General features: G+C 34.3%; 2 protein-coding genes across 3 annotated transcripts; both read right to left on the bottom strand.

Annotated features, from left to right (window-relative positions):
* Positions 1 to 1,253: 1,253 nt before the first annotated feature.
* On the bottom strand, positions 1,254 to 14,510 carry LOC120213113 (E3 ubiquitin-protein ligase SHPRH). 2 transcript variants are annotated; one of them, XM_039211263.1, is made up of 20 exons: positions 14,352 to 14,510; positions 13,243 to 14,062; positions 12,908 to 13,114; positions 12,689 to 12,750; positions 11,704 to 12,184; positions 11,231 to 11,431; positions 10,409 to 10,664; positions 8,849 to 9,089; positions 8,572 to 8,741; positions 7,910 to 8,491; positions 7,097 to 7,263; positions 6,024 to 6,240; positions 5,733 to 5,930; positions 5,523 to 5,639; positions 5,079 to 5,321; positions 4,615 to 4,819; positions 3,792 to 3,997; positions 2,587 to 2,738; positions 2,013 to 2,268; positions 1,254 to 1,767 (listed from the first exon to the last, which is right to left on the bottom strand). In XM_039211263.1, exons 2-20 carry the CDS (start codon positions 14,052 to 14,054, stop codon positions 1,510 to 1,512), a joined length of 5,031 nt encoding a protein of 1,676 aa, XP_039067194.1. In that variant the 5' UTR covers positions 14,055 to 14,062; positions 14,352 to 14,510; the 3' UTR covers positions 1,254 to 1,509. The 2 variants fall into 2 exon arrangements, with proteins under 2 accessions (XP_039067194.1, XP_039067195.1); XM_039211264.1 differs by lacking the exon at positions 14,352 to 14,510 and having other exon boundaries at positions 12,908 to 13,053; positions 13,243 to 13,380.
* Positions 14,511 to 15,680: 1,170 nt separating this feature from the next.
* LOC120213112 lies at positions 15,681 to 19,743 on the bottom strand. Its single transcript, XM_039211262.1, has 2 exons — positions 19,293 to 19,743; positions 15,681 to 19,146 (listed from the first exon to the last, which is right to left on the bottom strand). The coding sequence occupies exons 1-2, from the start codon at positions 19,411 to 19,413 to the stop codon at positions 15,854 to 15,856; spliced, it is 3,414 nt and encodes a 1,137-aa protein (XP_039067193.1). The 5' UTR covers positions 19,414 to 19,743; the 3' UTR covers positions 15,681 to 15,853.
* Positions 19,744 to 22,947: the final 3,204 nt, after the last annotated feature.

The following is a 22,947-nucleotide window of genomic DNA, read 5'->3' as shown; positions in this document are numbered from 1 at the left end:
GGGTTCATTACACGGAAAACACATGTCAAGCGATGGATATTTAGAGAGAGAGATGGAATAGGTGGTCGTAGAAGTAAAAGTAAAATGGGCAAAGGCACGCTTTTCAAAGTTCAAACACAAACAAAACACCAACGGTTCACGTCTTTGACATGTTAGTTGGATGGCGTACAAATTCTCCAAAAATTCTCACGGGTAGCTGGGTTTTTATGGTCAATAACAAGGGGTTTTTTTTTTTTATCTTTTATATAGAAGAACAATGGAAATTTGTTGGATAAAATTTAGGGTTTGTTTCCTTGTAATTGTTTTTTATTTTTAATTCAAGTAAAATGATAAATCAATGTAAAATGAATTATAAACCAATAAAAAATACGTTTAACCAAAATGATTAATAAATGTAAAATTGATTATAAATCAATAAAACATACGTTTAACTTAATTAAATTATGTGTTTTCCCGATATGTCATTTTTTTATTTATCCATTGTTTTTATCAATTAACTTATGTAAAAATACATTTGAGAAAATAATTATTTACATTGATATAGATAAATTTTACTAATATTTAAAAATAATAATTGACATATCGCGCAAGAAAGTTTTGAGGACAGAGATACATTTGAGGAAATAAGACTCATTCACACCAATGCAAATAATTTTTAACAATATTGTTCTTTCAATATTTAACACGTCAAACAAAAAACTTGAAGAAGAAATAACTTAATAATATTTTTACTATGAATATTAAATTTTTATAACAAAATAATACTATTTGTTAGAATTGATATTTATAATGAATAATTTTTAAAAATTGTATTAAATAACATAACATAATTTAATAATATCATTTAAACACCAAAAATTGATTTCTGAATCCCCCAAAAAAAGAATGGTTTATTTTTGTCAAAATCATTTTCTGGAATATGTTTTCGATGAACAAATGGATGCTTAGTTTCAACGAATCTGATATTTTTTTTTTTTTGCGTTTCACCTAGGACAATGATTGATTAAAGCTCGTACCCAAAAGAAAAAAAGAGTTGGTTAAAAACTGAAAGGCATATTCATCCATGTAATGTTTAGTTTCTGGTTCAAGTATTTGACAAGTAAGTGCCTTTGAGTTTCCTTTTCTATGATTTCTGCAAAAAATGAAGACATTTGAACCTTACGCAATTGACTAATAACATAGATTGATTATACATGTTCAACTCACTGAACCAACACGCCAACTGAATATACTGAACTGCATGCATGCATGCATTTGTAAAGCTTATTACTTTTATAAGTTCTGCATACATAATTGTGCTGAGCTTAATTCCCTACCATTAGAGCCCTAAAGACAAATATTCCTTATGTTAACGGATGAAATAATAATCTAATGAACAAAAGGGGGGGGGGATAAAGCTAAACCTTGGTTAGAAAGCCTACAAATTTAACCATTTCAACAGCCTGCTGAAACTGGTTACAAGATTGCGCTACAGATGATTTTCATTTGTATCCTTAACCGGCGTGAATGTCAAGCGGTTGGGTTTTCCTTGAGTCTCCTCTCAGCAGCTATAGCAGCGGCCATGGAAGGAGGTAGGTGTCTCAGACTTTCACTTTTGGTCCCATCTTCACTGGTTTTTGGTACTGTAGATGGTGCTGTGGCGAAGAGGGATTCGACATCTTTAAATGTCAGAACAGGCTGGTCCTGATTCTTGGTGTTCCCAACAAAGCCGCTCGAGTTCCTGCTTCTGTTGAGTTTATATATGCTCTCTTCGACAGTGTTTTTAACCTGATATCGAGCCAGAAAAGTATGAACCCTGAAGCTAATAATCAGAATTCAAAATGAAGATGAAATGAAGCAAATGATATGAGATTTTAGAATATCTGGTTCGTATACATGTAAGTAAAAGATTTAGTTCGTCAAATGCTAATGTTCGACATAAATGACAAAATCAGCGAGTGTGTTGTCACATAGAAACATGCATGATGGATTCCAATCATTTAACATCAAAATAGATAGGAAAATGCACATACTATAAAGCGATGAAAAAGTGTCCTCTTATCCTGCCCGATTCGATGTACCCTGCTGATCGCTTGTGCTTCAACTGCAGGATTTAGTAATGGTTCAACAAGAATAACATGCTGTGCCTCTAAAAGATTTAGGCCATTTGCACCATGTTGGACCAAGAGCAATAGCACCTGAATAAATTTTGGTTCCGACTTCCGCATCTTCTGTCCGCTTCCACCAATATTTTGTCCTCTAAATTCACTGATGGCAACATGTGATTTCCTGTGATTGCACATATTAATAACTCGATCAAATCTGAAAGTTGATATATATTTTCAGATATGAAGGGGCATTAACATCTACAACTAATAAACTAATCGAAAATTCAAAGCACATCGGAAGTAGAAACTAAATAATAAAAACAGGCACAGGCAAAGGGGCCAAACATTTTACTTCCATAGAAACAAACCAGATGTTCTTAGAATACAAATTTTGTAGGAAGAAACTAAAACTTTTGCAGTACAAGTTGTCCAGATCCATCAGTAACTCTCCAGGTATACAACCAACAAAATACAGAGAGCTGGTAAACAGATTCTTTACCTTCCTCCTTTCATTCGGATGTAGGTAATGTCATTAGCAGTGAATGCGTGTTCTAACACATCAAGAACGTCATTCCAGCTTGAAAAAACCAGGACTTTAGCTTTTGGGTCAGCAGATTTGATCCCCAAGATCCTTCGTGTAACAGCTTCAATCTGTACAATCATCAACAAGATGCTTACCATAATAGTCATCTAGACGTCTTGATATAAACAGTTGGTAGATTTCTCTTTTCCCCCTATAATTTTCAGTGTTATCATTTTAAAGAGATCTCGGATGGTAAAAGCAGAATCATTAGGTAATAACTTCCTAGATGAAGCATAAAGAGAATTAGAAGTCCAGTTTTGTATGAGCAGGATTCAAACAGATGCCTAACAAAGACATGCATTGACACAGAGAAACAAGATGGAAGCCAAACAGACAAGCAGACTCTATCCGATGGCCAAGGATAATTGACTGGTAAGACTGATAAAATAAGGATTCTGGTAGCATTGTCTCATGCATCCCTCAACAATGACTCTGCACTGTCAAATGTAGCCGAGTATTAGAAAAGTTCTTTCGTATATTTTAGATGTACTTTATGTTTATCTACTTGGGAGATAAGTTAAATATCCATCTAGTAGTTTAGATATGTAGAACTCCAATGCAAACACTAACCTAATAGGACTCTACAGTTGTAAAATTCAGCCTTTTTAATCAGGCTATTTTCTGTAAGTTTTTTATGAATGAGAATTCAGAAAGAGTAAAACACTTCTTCTTTTCTCTCTAAATCTTCCATGCACAAGTTCCGCAGATAAAATAGAAAAGAAAGGAAAAATACAGAAGTGGTTGGGAATGAATGTACAAAATTATGCTATTACAGAAGATATAGAAACCAAGATGATCGGATAAATGAAAATGTAAAATATGAAAAGAATCGAAACAATGCACTTGCATACGAATGCTTAACAGGTAAAGCAAATAGATAACTAACATACATACTGCATAAAATGTGTTTTGTGGAATTATATTTAGTCAGTTGTGTTGGCCTTGGCATCATTTGAGGTGATATGCACCAAAAAAACTTGCTTGAGAAACATCTAGGTTACTTTAAAAATATATATATAATTATTCCATGCAGTTAATTAAACAATGAAAGTAATTCAATTTAGAACACCCCCCCCCCCAAAAAAAAAACGAAAGAAGGAAAAGAACATTCATAAGTGCACCTTTGTTCCATAGGAACCTTGAACAGTCAAAGATGCTTCATAACTGTCACCACCTTGAAATGTGTGAGGGATAGGTGAAATTTGCCTATCAACAGCTAAAGCAATATTTCCAACTTCTGTGTGCTGCCTACATGTTGGGCACATTACCCATTTATTCTGACACTTGTTGCCATGGCTTAATCCTTGTTCAGTCATAGCAAATAAACCTGCAAAAATGTGAGGCATGAAATGCAAATGAAGTCGAATGAAAAGTTCAAAGCAAATAGAATAATGAAACAAGATAAATCAATAGGTAAAACAAAGAGAACAGGACAGGTCACTCTAAAATGGTGACAAACAGCAAAATAAAGTAAAAGAGGAATGGACAATTAAAGCCTCGCTATTTGTCACTTCAATTGGTTTCACATGATGGAATTGATATTGACAAGTGCGCCAAATGAACTTATCTTTCACATAAGGATTTTTGAAGATCTTTACAAGACTGTGAACACTAGATACTATATCTTAAAAGAAACTTAATATTAACTTTAAGGATGCAATGTTTTTGGGAGGATTTTAATTCAGTCACCTAAAATTGCAATCCACCACATATGCACACCGACAGTTCACAACATATGCGGAGGGGGAAGTTTCCAGCAGTAATTAATCAACACAAAATTTCTTTGACTAGCAAGTTTCAGCTAAATGTTAGCATACAAAAAAAATATTGTTTCTTTAGTTTTCATTGCAAGGGTAAATCTTCAACACCGACATCTTAAAATCTTGAGTGCAAATGGCTTTCATGGAAGGGTGGAAATCTGGAGGGGGATGATGTAAAACTCACATTTACAGCAAGTAACATGTCCACATTGAAATACCATCTTCTGACTGCTTAGCTTTTCTTGACAAATAGGACAAGCTTCCTGGTTAGCTTTAAGTGGACATGCGCTTTTCTGTTCTATATAAGACAACATGGTAGACATATCTTGAGTTAAAGTTGAATTATCAGAACTCTCCATTTGCACCAGATTTTGAGATAGAACCAATCCCTGAAAACAATTCATGTAAGAAGCAAATGAGTTTTGTTATTTATACGTGAAGGTAAGATAAGGAAAATTGTGGTTGAAAGCAAATATAAGGCATGCAATTTCCTTCAGGCCAAAAGCATATGAAGAACCATGACAACAAGAAACTAAAGCAGTGATGATGGATCATCCTGCCAGAGCAAAAACATGTCAACCAAAATATTTCAAACAAAGTATGGTGTATAGAGGGCAGAGAAGAATTTCCAAGATATTTTAGCAGCACCTTTAAATAACGAAGTTTCCCTTTGATATTCGATAACAAAGTCAAGGACAGGAATTTGTCACTAGTGTTTTGCACACTAGCTGAAGCCAACTCATCTGGACTTAAAGCATCAATTGATTTGTCATTTTCAAACTCTCTTATGTGCAATCGAGTCGTTGCCATCTTGATTTCGTCATGCGCATTCAGAACTTGTGCTTGGGCAATTGCTAATAGCCTAGCATGCCGATACTCCTTCCTCATTCCCTAACCAGGTTATGAGAAAGGTAGGAAAGGTAGGAAGGGTCAAAAGAAGGAAAAAAGGAAAATCAATTTCCATAAAGTACATGATACATACAACATGCTAATAAAATTAGGAAACAATTCAATATCATTATGTGCTTAACCTGCTTTAATTAGTACAGTTAAGCAGAATGATCCAGCAAACAATAATTGAATGTAGCATACCTCCAGAATTTGTAGCTGCTTTGTAGCTGCCAACATACCATCTTTTCCTAACTGAGCCTTGCAAGAGCTCTTTATAACTCCAAGAGCTACTTCCAATTGAGATGGAGATTTAGAGACCTATCCATAATAAACCATAGAGTACAATGCTATTACATGATAAAGCCCTAGTACACCTCAAGAACAAAATTCATACGAGAAAAAGTAACCGACCACTATTGTTTCTTGAACACCTCTCTTCAGTTCTTTATCATCTACATTAGATGAAGTTGAATTTTTGGTTGGCTGCGATAAGCTCCAATAAAATCGATTAAGTGCAGACTTCTTCTTCTGCAGAACTATTGCCTCTTCAGCAGAAGTAACCATCTCTCCATCCTTTTTGTTAACCCGAAAAAGCCTTGCCTCATAATCCTGGTTGACGATGTTAAAAAATGTAAAGAATGTAAAACAGTTTATAGTTGTATGGTCAAACATCGACAACAACATAGAAGTTTGGAGGCAAACCTGGAACAAATCCTCTAGTTCGCAATGAACACAAATTGGCCCATCACCAATAACCTGACAATTACGGCAATATCGTACACGCTCAATATCCTCCTCTTTTGGATTTTCCATTGTTTGATCAATTTCTAAAAGTCTATCAAGCACTTTTCCCCTAAAGGATTCCAATAGATCTAAACCAGTCTGGATGTGATACTTTAGAGCAGTAATACTCTGAAACCTGTAATAAATAAAACCAATAAAAAGGTAGGGCATGATCAGGAAACGATACAATATACTAATATACTCTGAAACCTGTAATAAATAAAACCAATAAATGAAACCTCTAATATATTCCACGCAAAACTCAAACAAACATACAATATACTAATTGCAATGTAAAAAGGAAACAATAAATTTAAAAGCCTGCTCATGAATAAAAAGCCCGGTTTGCAATCTCAAATCTGTTTCTATTTAAAAAAAAAGACCCAATTTGCAATTGCAAACTCAGCTTTATTGTTTATGACTTTCAAGATACAGAAATTATCTGTCAGGAGTTTCTCACCAGGATTTATAGAACTATCAAAATATCCATATTTAGTTTTACTATAATTGCATATAATGCACCTGGTTTATTCTTACTTCAACGCGGAGAAGAACCACATACTTCTCCATCGATAAAACATAAAAGCAGGTCACAGCAATTCTCTTACAAAAAATGTGAGAAATGTGTTGCTACTTGCTAGCAAAAATATAAATCAGTGCATTCTTGAAGTGAAACAAGCATTAAGAAGGCAGGTTCAAAAAACAAATGAGTGAGTACAAAAAATATTGCAAGGACAGAATCGATCAATTTTTATGCCATACCAGGGATTTAAAAGAGAATTTACATAATATTTATCGCTTTAAATTTTGTTAATCCTTTAAATGCTTGTACTGCAGTTTGTTGTATTCTTTACAGCAGGCTAGCCTTCTATATTTTTGGATGAATTGAAAAATTATTTATTTATAAAAGGTAGTAGAAAGTAAAAACCATGATGTATAAGGATAGACAACACTACGCAAGAGAGGCTAAAAAAAAAAAGACCATCTCTGACCAGGAAGACATTCTTGATGAGCGGTGGTTCTTAAGAGATCCTGAGATAGCCTCTTCAATCTTTCTGATTAACTCACTGGAGAAATCCTTGTCTTTCTCGGCATTATCAAGAGCTTCCAACCACCAAACTCTATATTCATTACTAGTGCCACTCAATGCATTAGAAACCTGCAAAAACATTGTTGTTAATCGTCTCATGTGCAGTAGACAGACAAAAAATGTAAAGCAAACATCTGGATATAACAAATACGAAGGTTTTAGTAACAAAGAATTAACTCCTTAGGCTTGAAATGTTCAAAAGAACATTCCACATTTAAATTTTATTCAGTAGGTAGCTTTATTTGAGATTGTAAGGGATGTGAAAATCAAATTCAGAAAAGAGAAAGGTACAGCTTACTCTTCTGGAAGCAATTTTTTGTTCTGCCTAGAACATATAATTTGTGCTTGACAAGAATCTTGTAAAACATTTTTTTGTAAACTGTTGATTCTAAGCACGCATGGCGATACACCAGCATGAGGGGTATTTTCTACAAAGAAGGGGGAAACGTGCTTGTGGGAAGAGAGCTTCAAAGAGGTTGCAAAAGTTGTGTTGATTCTTCAAGATTATGTGCGACAGGAAACAACGAAACTATAGCTGCCTATAAGCATGCAGATTTTTTACACGAGATAGATATAGCACATGTAAGGTACACTTGACATGTAGCGTTGAATTACAATGCCTACATTCTAACTAGTGAGCTGTGCTCCGATAAATATTTTGTGATATTTCTCTTTGTATCGTATTCGAAAGTTCTATGGAGAACATGTATTATACCTGCATGTATGACTTTCTGAACTCTTGCTGAGCTGCATATAACTTTGTAGTAAATGCTGATAAGTACTTCTGTTTTAAATTTTGGCATTCTATTCTCAAATATTGTTCATTTAAAGCTCCAGATGACATGTGGCACTGACCATTACAATCTTGGTCATTATTTGTGCTTTTTTCTGATAGGTAAGATGCTATATCATGCAGATTACCAGCACTGGTTTTAGAATCCTCAAGGTCCTCGAGTTTCTGCCTCTTCACAGAACTTTGATCACATATTTCAATGTTGTGGTCTATGGAGGCTTTCTCAGAGTTTTCAGAGAATTGTATCTCTACTGGAAGTTGCTCTGAGAAGGTTGTAACCACAGGTAGTATCTGAGCAAGATTGTGATGGATGTGAATACTCAACAGAGGGTCCAGGCGAAAATCCTCAGAATGCTCTTTAGTTAGATCCAGTGCTTCCTTATATAATGATACTGCTTGAGAGAGTTTCTCTTCTATTATAGCTATTCCTGCAAGCCCATTTAAAGCACTGACTAACATCCTGAGCGCTTCCTCTCCTTCTGTCTTGGTCTTGCTAATAAGAACCTAAAAAAGAAATCCTCTTAAAGTACTGATAATAGAAGCTTTTGCAGAAAGTTTTATCAAATGTTTCAATAACAACTCACATTTAATATTTCCTCCATAGTCATTGGGGCCTGCTGCAGAGAACGCAGCCCAAAACTTCCTACTTGAGGGTGACAACAGGCTTGACGTAGCTTCAAGAGTGCGTTCAGCAGCTTTGCTGCTTCTGCATGTGTGATAAACGGATCGAACGTTGCACCAGATGAAACACCACCTAGAAAGTATATATGAAACGTAAGACATAAACTCAGTTTCTGACTTTAAGTTGGTATATTACTTGTAAATTCACCTAAACAAAGGTATTGTAAAACCAGCAACAACCTGGCATTTCTCTTTTCCGGAAATCTTCTTTCACACTTTCAAGAACTTCACTGGCATAACTCACACATGTTTCATGTTGCCTTTGATAAAAGTGTTCTTCAATTGGTGAGAAAGTGAGCCAAGAGACGGATTCCTCTTGAGGGGGAAGATGCAACTCATCAGCAACATGTAATTTTGAAGAACGCCACATGATTTGTTTAAAAAATTTATGTGTGAATTCCATAGCACCTCCATCTTTTTTCTGCAAAAGGAGCAGATAAACATATAATAAAAATGTGGGAACTAGGGACTATTTAGAACCACTTCCTTATTTGATGAAGAGCCAAAGAAACATTCAGTGAAAAGATACAAGCCAAACTTTCACGAACACCGCATTGAGGTGCGGTTGAAACATTTGTAGAAAGCCTGCCGAGATTAGAAGTTTAGTTTATCTTAAAAGTCTAATTTTATTTGTAATTTATTTGTATTGTATGATTACGCTTTATCTTCTTAGGATACGAGTTAGTAAAAAGAGAAACTCTAACTTGTAATACACAACCTATTAAAACAGGTTGTGTTTTCTGTTTTTAGTAGGATTCTCGACCGAAGAAAATTCTCTCTTTTCTAGAATTCTCACATGGTATGGGGCTAGATTATCTATCCTAGTAAATCATGGAGAACCCACACACATCATCCTCAGAAGTCAGTTCAGGCTCCAAAACACATCCCTCCAACACAGTCATCAATACCTCACTCATTCCTGTCACAAACCACAGAATCAATGGCCACAATTATCTTCACTGTTTTCAGTCTGTTCTCATGTACATCCCAGGGAGAGGCAAAGACAGTTACAGTTACCTAACCGAGAAGTTTTTTATTCCAGAAACTGATGATCCTAAGTATCGTACATGGAGAACTGAGAATCATATGGTTATGGTGTGGCTAATAAATTCCATGACCACCGAAATATGAAAGAATTTCCTCCTCTATAAAACAGCAAAGGAGACATGGGAGGCAACAAAGGAGACCTACGCCAACTCAGACAACATCTCTGAACTCTTTGACGTAGAGACCAGCTTCATGACCTACGGCAAGGGGAGCTGACTGCCACTCAATACTACAACACAACCAAAAGGTATTGGAAACAACTTGATTTATTTGACACTAGAATTTATGTCCTTCAATAGGACTTAAATCAAGCGATGCTCATAGAAGACCGATTTATAGAGCAATAGAGATAGTTCTTCTCTTGTACAACATTGAAACCACAATATCTTCAAAGTATTATTTCATTTTAAATCAGCTTTAAACTACGGAGAAATATATGCTTCAGGTGCCACACATACATCATTACAATTTATTACATGCTTTTACATTCATGTTCTTTTGGAGAAATCTCTGTGACAGTTTATTTCAAGATTGAAATTCAGTCATTTTCGTATTTTGAGGGGAAAATTATAATTTCATATTAAACATGAAAAAATATTTTATAATTATAAATATTACATTTCAGTGTATATTGGAAGCCACGATGCACATAAGTAATTGTTGGAATACAAGCAAAGGTAAGAAACTTCATACCTCATATGGATCTCGTATAACTTCCACCCACCACCTTGAAACATCGAAAGGACTTAGTTTCAGGAATCTTAAAAGTCCATATAAGTCATCAAGTTTGCGTTGTATAGGAGTGCCCGTAATACACCAGCGATGCTTAGCATATAATCTCATGGCCATTTCTGTTGCAGCAGCAGTATTGCTCTCCACCATTTGCGCCTCATCTAGACAAACCCTCCACCACAATATTCTAGTGAGAAGAGTTGGAATAACAGGGTACCTGTTGAAAAGACAGCCCTGTCATCATCTTGAGACATTAAAATAAGGCAGCCAGGATAAAAGCTAGAATTATTCTGTTAATAGGGGCCATTCAAGTTAGTTAAAATTTTCATTTAGTTTTTATCGAAAAATAATTTAAATTCCAAGAAGCCAAAAGGATGAGAGTAAAAAGAGTTTAAAGGTAAGCTATTAAACACTGATGAAATCAAAATGATCAGACAAAATGAAATTTTGTGGAAGGGGGGGAAATTCGGTTCGAGATTTTGAAAGTACACTCCTGCAACTGGTACAGAGTTTGAAAACATTAAACTTAAGTAAAGAATTTACAAAGGAAACTAAAGAAGAAAAGATCGTAAATGTCAAAATAAATTTTAGAAAAGCCTGAGTATGGAGCCACTCCAAGCACACAGTGAACCCCATGAAGCTCAGAATCAATAAATCCTAGAAAAATGAAAATTATAATATATATATATATATGACAACTTGAGAACATCTTCAAATAAAAAAGCCAATCATCCAGTTTCAGCAAAGCTCATTTTAACAAAAATATAAGAAGTTGGGAGGGACCTCTTCTGGAATCTCAAGAAGCGCCGATCACCTTCATGCCTATCAGAGTCATGAGTGAGGTCCTCTTTGAGTACGTCATATGTTGTTAATACAATGTCAGCACTGACAAGTTCATTGATATCCACTCTAGATGCATTTGAAAGAGAAGGAGTTCTTACTCCTTCGTAGATACAAATTTTTAACGAGTCTGGACGTGTATGACTAAGAATGACAAACAAAAGTAAAAGAAATTAATATACAATTACCTTTTGTCAATGAATTGCAATGGAAAGGTATAAAATAATGCAATTCAAAAAACATCCTCCAAAAATGAAGGAATCAAGTGAAATTCACAAGATGATATAAAAATTTCTTCTTTTTCCAAAAGTATAAGTTTACTTACCAGCAACAATGCAAAATTTAATATTACTATAGTTTAAAGGATACTGGAATTTGCAAAAGTGTACAAAAAGAAGTCAGGGAAAAAATTATACCGAATAATCTCAGTGTGCCATTGAGATAATATAGGAGCTGGACAGACTATAAGAGTTGCACCTGTAGCAATGGGAGAGTCAGTAGCTTGTAGTAGCTCCAAACATGGCTTGCAGATATGCTCTCCCTCTCTGACAACAATGTTGGTTGTCTCTTTCCTTCTTTTTAGCTTTTGTAGTCCTTGTTCATCAGCATTTTCACCGACTTTCCGGGCTTTTCCTCTAGGTGAATAACCGACACATTCTGAATGTTGCCAAGCATCACACATGTCACACTGCACCCATAGTCCTTTATATTTACGGTTTTCACTCACAGCTCCACATATGCACTCAACACGCTCCCTTTTCAGTCTTTTGAGACTAGTTTTCCCATCAGTTGTAACCTTAGCTACAGTATCCTTAAATACAGCACCTTCAGATTCAGGCTTCTGGTGTGTAAAGATGCAAGCAAGCAGTTCAACAGTCTTTCCCAAGCCCATTTCATCTTTGATGTTCATAGTTACCACCACAAAAGCAAGCAGAATGATGTCAGATGTGTAGGTAAATATCAGCTTTAAGAAATAGAGGGGGAAAAAGCATTTTTTTCCGGAAATCAGAAGTTAAAAAGAACCCCAGGTTTGAGAAGCATCCACACAGTAAAATACATGAATTGGAACAATTAGTGTCAATATCTACATTCGCTGATAAACAAGCAAGACTAAATTCCCATGCTAATTTGGAACAGCACAATTTCACAGATGGGGTATTCAAAAGCCAAACTCAAACTAATCAGAGATCCTGAAGTGGTTAAAGATTCAGAAATGGTACATGTAAATATAAAATAAATAAGATGGTAACTACTGCAGTAAAATTGCAACGTCTCTAAACTATTGATCAGACTGAATGCAGAACATTCACCTCTATCATTATTAAATTAAACTTCAGCTCTCTTTAATATAATATGTCGAAAGGATTTGAAGAGTTTCTGAACAACTGACACATTGTATACCTGCTAGAATACCACCACAGACATAAGGAGGCATGGGCTCTGGATGAAGAGAAACATTTCCACTGAAGACATTATCCCACAAAGTAAGCAAGTGAATAGAAGAAAAAAGTTTTTTTTTTAGAGTGGGGGAGTGGAGGCTGGGAAAAAGAACAAACCACAACAAGAACAATGGGAGGACAATCTTTCGAGTAAAATGCCAACTGAATAAAGAAACCCTACCCAAATGGATTAAAGAACATTTTTGAAGAAGTATCAAGAAAATCCACAGGTATACTCAATGGAGAAGACAACATGCTCCTTTCCCATTCTTCCAGAATTTTTGAATCACCCTTCTCTCGTTGTCTCATCCAGTAGGCTGCACGCCGCTGATATGGTCTCAAAACAGGGAGCAAGTCAGGAATTTCATCATTCAGCATCAATTTCTCTCTGCAAAGGACATATATAAGTGATTTGCTTCCAGAATTCAATTACAATTAGGAAGTCGGAACATATGTATGAGTTATGACAGTTCAGCATCACTAAATAAATCTATAATAAAATAATAGGACACTCACTTTGATGGCTTTATGGCTTCATAAAACTCAGCAGCATCAAACCTCATTCGTTTTCCAGATCGCGAAGTATCATCTTCTGTCGCTGGATCCAAATCAACTTCCATGTCTGCTGATTCACTAATTCCATACTTAGCCTCAGATGTCATTACTTCAGGACGTAGCCAAGCCATAACATTAATCATACTCTTTTTCCAAAGTTGTCTTGTGTTCTCCAGGAGTGACTCACAATCATCAAAAACACTCTTTAGTATTTCCACCCTGACTCTCAAAGACATGAAGCTCTCTGAAAGTGTTACCTCTGGCAACAGCCGTAAAGTCAGAAATTTCAAACTAGCCAAGTGCACAAGAGCTGAAATACCTTCATCAGGACCGTCAAAACTCCCAGATAACATCAACGATTCCATCTCCGCGCCATCAGATATGTTCTTCTCTATCAATTCCAAAGATACATCACTAGAAGATAACACAGGCCAATGTCCTAGTTTAATACGATTGACAAACTCACTGACATTACAAACTCGAAACCTTAAGGAGTACTTGGAGTCCCCATAAAAGTCCTCACTGATTCTATAACCAGCATACCCTTCTTTCAAATTCAAATCAATCAAAAGAACCTCAGATAGGTCGAGATGCTCATCCGAAAGCCAAGAAGCCCTATCAACTTCTACAAAGAATGGTTTCTCTATATCTACTACTCCCTCCTTTCCCTTTTCCTCGTTTCGGTTTACATCCTGTTTGGGTTCAACATTACCAGTGTTGTCTATAATTAAGGCGCCTGATCGACGTGGATTGACCTGCTTTTTCCGACCCATTTTTCTCACTGCAAACCAAATATGAACGAGATTAAAAAAAAAGAAAATTACAAACAAACCCAGAAGCTTTAAAAGAGGGTTTCAATAGCCAATTCAATAAGCAACTCGTGTTCTTTTGATGAAAAGAAGCATGCCCAGATCATTAAAAATGCCAAAAGAAATAAACAAAAGCTGAAAGCAAAGGAACTCAATTGAATAAGCAGAAATATAACGAAAACGAAGAATTAGATGAAAGCAATGCATATATAAGATAACGAAAATAACATGAAACCTGAGACAGAGATAGAGAAGCAATACCAGGAAACGAATTGAGGTAGAATTCGGTTGCATTAAGAAGGTGTTATGAGGAAAAAGCTTGGGATTTGCATCGTGAGGTTTGAAGGAATAACACGAGACCGCTGCGAGACTGCAAACACGCGCCAAGTGCGAGTTGCCAAAGTCGGTAACTCGACGATAGATTTTTTTTATATCTTATACTATAAATTAATGGGTAAACTGCACTTTTAGTACTTAAACTACTATTTTCATTCCGTTTTAATCACATAACTATTATATTTTTCAAAATCATACCTAATGTTATGTTTTAGTTTCATATTGATAATCTATCATTAAAAATTAATAGAATTGTTAACTTGCATTTTTTTTATTTTCTATTGATGATATGACATTATCTTATGATAATACGTCAGCATCGTTATTAATATTTTAATAGTAGGTGACTAAAATAAAATAAAACATTAAATACAATTGTAAAAAATAATTAAATAACTAAAAAATAAAAATAATGGTTAAAATATTAAACGTGTACTTTACTCTAAATTATTTGATCGATCATTCTACCGCCAAATCTTTGGTCTTTTCTTAATTAAAAGGTTTTTTTTGGTATAATAATGAAAATTATATCTAGTATTTGCTTAAATAAATTTTTTAATTTTTTTTTTTAGATTTTAGCTTCAAATGTTTTTATTTTAGGAGTGAAAAAATTATTCATAGATAGAAATCATTAGTTAATAAATTATTCAAACATTATCAACTAGTTTTTTTATTTTTAAATTTATAATCTATAAAAAAATTATTAAGTGATTTTAATAGTAAAAGATAATGTTATACTTTTTAAGAATTTTGAACTCGAACAATTGCATTACAAGGCGTATATTTATTGTCAATAAAAATTCTAAACAGTTCACAACTTTTCTCATACTGTTAGTAGATTATCGGTTGTAGTCTGGGTTTTCAACTGAACCCACACTTAACTCATTTAATCGGGTGCGAAAAAATCTATTTTTTCCTTTACAATTTGCATACCAATTAAAAGTATAAAACTAAATTTGAGTTCATTCTATACAAATTTTCTTTGTAAATAAAAAATTTATATTTATAAATAGATATTTGAAATTAATATTTAGATGTAAATTGGAAAAACTTTAAATTAAGATGTAAACTCTTATAATCTTTTACGACGTAGTGATTTTTTTATTCCCATGAATTTTTTTAAAAAATATTTGTTTTCACGTTAAATTTTAATATTTTTTAATTTATAATTGTTTTACCCTCATTATTATTATGATTGTACTATTACAAAATCAAAAAAACGCCGAGTATAAATGTACGATGAAGAGAGGTATAATAAAAAATAAAATACAAATCCATATAAATTATAAGGTATCTTTCCTATACATGAATTAACAAATCAAGTAAATTGCTTCATCTATAAGCCTTTTACATTCATCAAACAGATGAATATCAGTCCTTCCACCCCCTCCAATGTATCTGCAGAAAAAAAAAAGTAATATGCTCAGCTATTCAAGTCTTGATTTGTTTTTGCTAAAGTGCGATGAGCTTGTGCTAGAGATGGATGGCCTACGTCCCCTTAGGACTTGGCTTAGTGAAGAATACCCCATAAGTCGATGAAGTGTTGACCCTCCGGTTCTCGGTGGCGACCCTTCGGTTTCGGAGGACACTTTCTTGGATCTGGAATGCACCACTGAATCAAAAGTTTCCATAGGTTTGGAAGAGCTAGAAGACATGTTCTGGACATCAGCATTGCTGCCTTGAAGATGATGAAATTTTGCATGAGAATCAGGGTTTCCATCTGTGGAGCAGCTTATGTCGAAAGAGTGTCCGTAATCGTCGGAGTAAGACAAAGGATCTGCTTGCATTCGACAGTGACTACTTGATGCCGTTCCCGGGATTCTTGCATTAATCACATCATCGCGGTCCTCGACCTCGCTCGGTGGAGGTTCTGCAGCGACCGGCTCGTAAGGAACTATATTGGTTCCTTTTCGAAGTGAGAACTTAAGCACCTTTGAACAAGCACCACATTTTAGCTGATGGAACCTCCTTTTGAACAGTAGAAAATCTGCAGGTAACTGCAACGGGCTGATGCAATGGTAACAAGTTACGAAAGGTGCTCCACCTGCCGTTGGCCGGATATGTCGCCTAACCGAATGATGTTTCTCCCTCAGGTACCTCTTCAGTTCACGGTCTCCATATCTCTGATCATCAGATTGAATTTCATGGACCCTATTAGAAAAATCAGACTCCATATATCTTTGGGGGCTACAGGGTAAAGAGCTGTATGAATCGTAACAACTATGACCAGTGCCGCCTCTACAAAATTCTCGGTTATGTCGAAATTGCGGAGGCAACTGCTCCGAATGCTTCCAGGCTTGAGGATGGCAGTATGAACAGGTGTTGTCAATGCCATGTCTAGTGTTTATTGCACCTCCGGAAAAGGGTACACGTGAGAATCTACTTCTCTGGTTCAAGCCGTGTTCTCCGTAGTAAGCAGGATAAAAAATTTCATCCTCCGGTGGCCGGAGATGGTTGTTATAATGGTTATTCTTCCAAGTTACATCAGTGGAAGCACTTACATTGGTCTTTCCATTCAGATTGCATGTCCTGCTAATTTGATCCTGCAGTTCATATACCATTCTTAACAGTTTCACGTTTTCCTCTTCGCCGTACTCGGCCTTCTCTAAGGGACGAAAGGCCGAATCAAAAGGGAATTCATCTCGCGGATCACGTGAAGGTCCAGCACTTTCATAGCCACGCAAAGGAGTCCTTTGAGACAAAGGAACTTGAGATGGATATTGATCTCTCTCCGGTCTCGGCCAGCTCCTAGGTGGACGGTGATGCATTACAGGTTCTAGCGGTTCGTCTCGGTGCCACTTGCCGTATTTATCCGTCTCATAAGGTTTCTTCTTAGCAGGCTTATAACTATTTTCAAAGGAATGTAATTGCTGATCAGAGAAGTGATCATCAATTCCATCATAAGAAGAAATACTGCCATCATAAGCATGAGAGCTTCTGATGGTAGTGGACTTCGACAAACATTCCGGAGGGCCGCTGAACTCGGAACAAAGGCTGACAAAATCCACAGTTTGAAAAGTATCCGTAGACCTTGAACCATTAACTCCGCAATGTTCACCTATCCAAGAGCCCCCGGCGTTGGAATCAATCTTGTTACTAGTCTCCAATTCCGATTTTACGCCTTCTAACCGCGAGGTCATGTCATTTGCCTCTGCTTCTATAGTTGTTCCTGCTGCCAACATTGATTCTTCATTCGATCTATTTTCATCAAGCACGTCACAATCACTTTCAGCATCACCATCACCATCTCTGGATGAATTTTGATCCTTCTTGTAGCGGCCATTATGTTGGCCTTGTACCGATAATTTCTCATCGTGCTCCTCACTATGAGGATCGGTCGATTTCTCCAGCACTAGCTCTTCATTCCCATGACGAAGCTCCGTTGATAAAGAACCTTCAGTTGAATCTCCTGGCTGTTGAACATCGCAATGTTTGAAAGATTCTGTCTGCAGCAGTCCGGTTCCATTCTGCTGCCCTTCATTCGGTCTAGTTTCATCAAGTATAACACGATCACTTTCACCATCAACATCACTATCTCTGGATGTATTTCGATCCTTCTCGTAGCGATCGAATGGTTCCATCTGCAAGAGTCCAGTTCCATATAGCTTCTCTTTGTATGATCTACTTCCATCAAGCATATCACTATCACTTTCATCATCACCATCACTATATCTGGATGTATTTCGATCCTTCTCGTAGCGATCGAATGGTTCCTTCTGCAAGAGTCCAGTTCCATTTAGCTTCCCTTTGTATGATCTACTTCCATCAAGCATATCACTCACACTTTCATCATCACCATCACTATATCTGGATGTATTTCGATCCTTCTCGTAGCGATCGAATGGTTCCGTCTGCAAGAGTCCAGTTCCATTTAGCTTCCCTTTGTATGATCTACTTCCATCAAGCATATCACTATCACTTTCATCATCACCATCACTATATCTGGATGTATTTTGATCCTTCGCGTAGCGATCGAATGGTTCCGTCTGCAAGAGTCCAGTTCCATTTAGCTTCCCTTTGTATGATCTACTTCCATCAAGCATATCACTATCACTTTCATCATCACCATCACTATATCTGGATGTATTTCGATCCTTCTCGTAGCGATCGAATGGTTCCTTCTGCAAGAGTCCAGTTCCATTTAGCTTCCCTTTGTATGATCTACTTCCATCAAGCATATCACTATCACTTTCATCATCACCATCACTATATCTGGATGTATTTCGATCCTTCTCATAGCGATCTAAAGATTTCATCCGCAACAATCCAGCTCCATTCCGCTGCCCTTCCTTCGATCTACTTTCATCAAGCATACCACGACCACTTTCACCATCAATCTCTCCTGGTGTATTCTTCTCGTAGTCCGTCTGCAAGAGTCCAGTTCCATTGTGCTTCCCTTCATTCAGTCTACTATCATCAAGCATATCTCGATCGCGACCGCCATAACCATTACCGAATCTCGATGTATTCCGATCCTTCTCGTACTGCCAGTTATGTTCCCCTTCTACCGATAAGTCCTCACCGAGCCCCTCACCACGAGAGCCGGTGGATATATCCTGATTCCCTCCACTTTCTTGACTTGAAGGGGAAGGAACAACTTCCTGCAGAGCCGAGCTGCTAGATTCTCCATGTTCGGACACACGAATCGACCTTTTAGCAGAAGCAGCTTCGGTTTCTTGCAAGACAGAGGTGGTTTTGGCAATGGCCTTTTTATTTTTAGCTGCAAAACAGCAAGAAATTGAAATCTACCGACAATACATGTCTACTCTAAGCTTCAATTATTACTGAAAACCCATGGAAAAGACAAGGATCCAAACATATTAAACACATGGAAGAGCACAGAAATGTAAGAAAAAAGATGCTTACCTACAAGAATTGTATCACAGCCTCCACACTTGTACACAGGAAAATCTGCAACTTCAGGAAGAACCAAAAGGCACTTAGGGCATCTAACCAATCGAACTTTAGGAGCTGTTGCAGTTGCCATACAAAAATCCAAGCTGCTTCAGATCTACTGGTTTCCAAGAGAGAAGAAGAACCAAAACATAACCAGGTTTTACAAGAAAACAAACATCCTTTTTCAAGGTAAAACAATACAAACTGGGAGAATAATCAAGGAAATGAAAATGGGTTGAATTTGTTTTATTTGATTGTTGATGATAATTTACGGTAAGTCAAGGGTTGACTTCCAAAACCATTCTTGTGTTTCTCTTCTTAGGCTCTATGTTTGAAGGATGGAGTTGCAGGTACAAACAAAACCAGACCGAATACAACAGTTTGTCTGTCTGGTTCTTAAATAGAAAGTAGAACAAAAGCAAAGAGAAGATTGGGAGCAGAGAGATTGGATGGAGTGTTTCAATCTTAAATTAATTGGGATTTTACCAAGTCAACTCCTGTTTTTAGTTTTATCTTTTTTGTAAGATTTGTTACTTGTCTGCTAACCCCCATGTTTGAAAATGTTTATGAAATTGCTAAACAATAATTCATGCCATTTTCTTTTATGTGTATTTCCCAAGCAATCTTTTATGTGTATTTCCCAAGAAATCTTTTGATACATAGAAGGGGTAAATTAAGGTGTTTCAATTGTATAATCTAAATCCTTTCTGCTCAGATTCGATTTGAGATGATTATAAAGAAATTTATTTAAAACAGATATTAAAATAAACATAAACGGTGATTTACAAAAAAAAAAACATTCAATACGTATAAATTTTACTTTCTTTATGTGCTGATGAAGAGCACAAAATCAGTTTGAGTATATTTCTATCTAAGTTTCGCGCAATAAATTTATCCTACAAATAGATGTATTAGGTATTGGAGTTTAAAAGTAATTTAATTAAACTCTAAATAGTAAATCTTTATGTATTCTTTTTCGATATAATAAATTTTCTCTTTTTATGTCTATGATTTATTTTTTATGAAATTGTCATGGAAGTCATTTCATAATTCGGAGGTCTCCTACGGAAGTTGCACTCAAACTAGTGTTGGGGGCAGCGTACTATCTTACCTCCCCTTACCCCATTACATATGGGAACAAGGGACATCCATTTTTTTTCGATATAATAAATTTTCTCTTTTTATGTCTATGATTTATTTTTTATGAATTTTTTTTTTCACATTAAATTTTAGTGTTCAATATTTTAATATTGTTTTACATTCATTATTATTGTAGTTATATCAATACATAAAATTCAGATAATTTATTTTAACTTTAAATTTTAAAATCTAAAATATTAAATTCTAAACTTTAAATAGAAACCCTAAATCTTGGATTTTAAACTCTACATAAAACATATGATACAAAAATAGATAAGATTACGCAAACAATAATTTTTTTATTAATAAGTCATCCATCATCATGTACAAATCTTATTTTATATATTTATCTTTGATTATCTTAAATTTAAAAGTCTTTTTAATTCAATTTTGCTACATTTTTATAAAATTTAATTAAATAAATATTATAAAAATAACATTTAAAAATTATAAATTTAAATTTATGTTTAAATTATCATGAAAATTATATAATTAAAAATATAAAAAATAGGTATACAATTAAAAAAGAGTATTTTAGTGAATATAACAAGAAAGATAAAATTAAAATTCACCTAAACTTATTTAAAAATAGTAATAGAAAAACTGTCGTACCTTGCTAAGTTTTATTAAATACAACTCTATAAAGTTAAGGTGAATATAAATTTCATGTGTTTAATTTTTTTTATTATCCCTAATATTTATTTATTTTTTAAATTTTCAAAAAATAAAAAAATTGTCTCTATAAAATAAAAATAAAATAAAACTTACATTATAATTAACATGTACGAACATAACAATATAATTATAATGTAAAATAAAATAAAATTCACATTACAATTCGTCTCTAAATTAAATGAATCGATTAACAATAACATTTTCAATCAATCTAGTTAATATATTTTTTTAGTAATTTAATTTATTTTATTTATATATTTAATTTTTTTATATTTGTATAGTTTAAATTTTTTTTTTCTGAAAAAATAAAATAAACCATTGAACTTTAAAAAATCAATTTAACTCTCGAACTCAATTAAAAAATCAATATAATTCATCTGTCACATCATCAATCATGACACATGACACTAGTCACTGTAAACTATCATATCAGTACAGTGAAGTGTAATGCCAGCACTGTAAAAATTAACGAAGAAAATTATTAATTAAATGACTGTATTAAACTTTTTTTTTAAGTTTGAGAGTTACATAGATTAAAAAAACAAGAGACACATTAATTTAAAAAAAATACGAGAACCTCACATACACTTTGATGAATCAAATTTTATTATTAATCTTTAAATTGTGTATAAATAAATACAAATAAAAATTGTGCATCATTGACAAGCAAAGGCAGCCTTGGGCTTGTTTACACGTACATTTCATTTTTTTCAGAAATTGATTTGATGGTCATCCAAGGACGGACTAGGAATAGGATCTAAATTGGCTTTCAGCATCATTCCAATTGTATAGGAAGAAGAATGGGGGCAATTTTACCTAAATATCACGCAAAAATAATTAATTATTAAAATAAGACTCATTGCTAATTAATTTCTCATATAACATTCACTTTTATTACATGGTAAGAAGACGTGTTCGCATTTCATCGAAGTGACATGCTAGTAAGCAAAGACACTTTCTATAGAAAGCGCATTTTATGTGAGTGTCCATCTTAAAGACGTTTTCTGTAAAAGGTGATTTTCTGTTTAAATAACATAAAAAATAATTATTCTACAAAATAAAATCCAAAAATAGAATTTGAATATAACTTAAAATTTTAACCCAAATATAACATTAAATATAATAATTAAACTTAAAATTTAATTCAAATATAAAAAAAATTACATTAAACTTAATATAACAATTAAACCTAAAATTTATTTAAAATATAACATAAGGGTGTGTTTATATTGTTTTTAGATTTAATTATTATATTAAGTTTAGTGTAAAACTTTTATGCTATATTCGAATTAAATTTCAGATTTAATCACTATTTAAATAAATTTTTTATGTTATATTTGAATTTCATTTTTGAATTCTATTTTATAGATTAATTCTTTATTTTTTAAATTTAAATAGAGACATGTTGTACATAAATCGTTTAGCAAGTGGACAATCACAAGACACTTTATACATAAAACGTTTTTGCTAACTAGGAATGTCACGTTGATAAAGCACTGTCTTGTCACGTAACAAAAATAAGTGTTAGATCTAAAATTAATTAACAATGAGTGTTTTTTTAATGATTAATTATATTTTAGATGATATCTGAGTAAAAAAGCCAAGAATATGGACCGATTTATGGATCCTAAAAAGTAAAAATTTAGACATTTTATTAACCTGTGACATGCAATTATCAACAATTAAACACTTTGTTTTAATAATGAAAATATGATTTTAAAAAATTTAACGTCTTAATTCAAATTTCATTAGTCTTAATTTATATTTTGATTTACTCTATTGAGTTGTACATAGCATTATAGCACTACCC

Source organism: Hibiscus syriacus, unplaced genomic scaffold (genome assembly GCF_006381635.1).
Source record: "Hibiscus syriacus cultivar Baekdansim isolate YM2019G1 unplaced genomic scaffold, ASM638163v2 tig00110020_pilon, whole genome shotgun sequence".
NCBI classification, from domain to species: domain Eukaryota; kingdom Viridiplantae; phylum Streptophyta; class Magnoliopsida; order Malvales; family Malvaceae; genus Hibiscus; species Hibiscus syriacus.
Note: the sequence above shows the minus strand (reverse complement) of the source record. Positions and strands in the feature narration are given on the sequence as shown.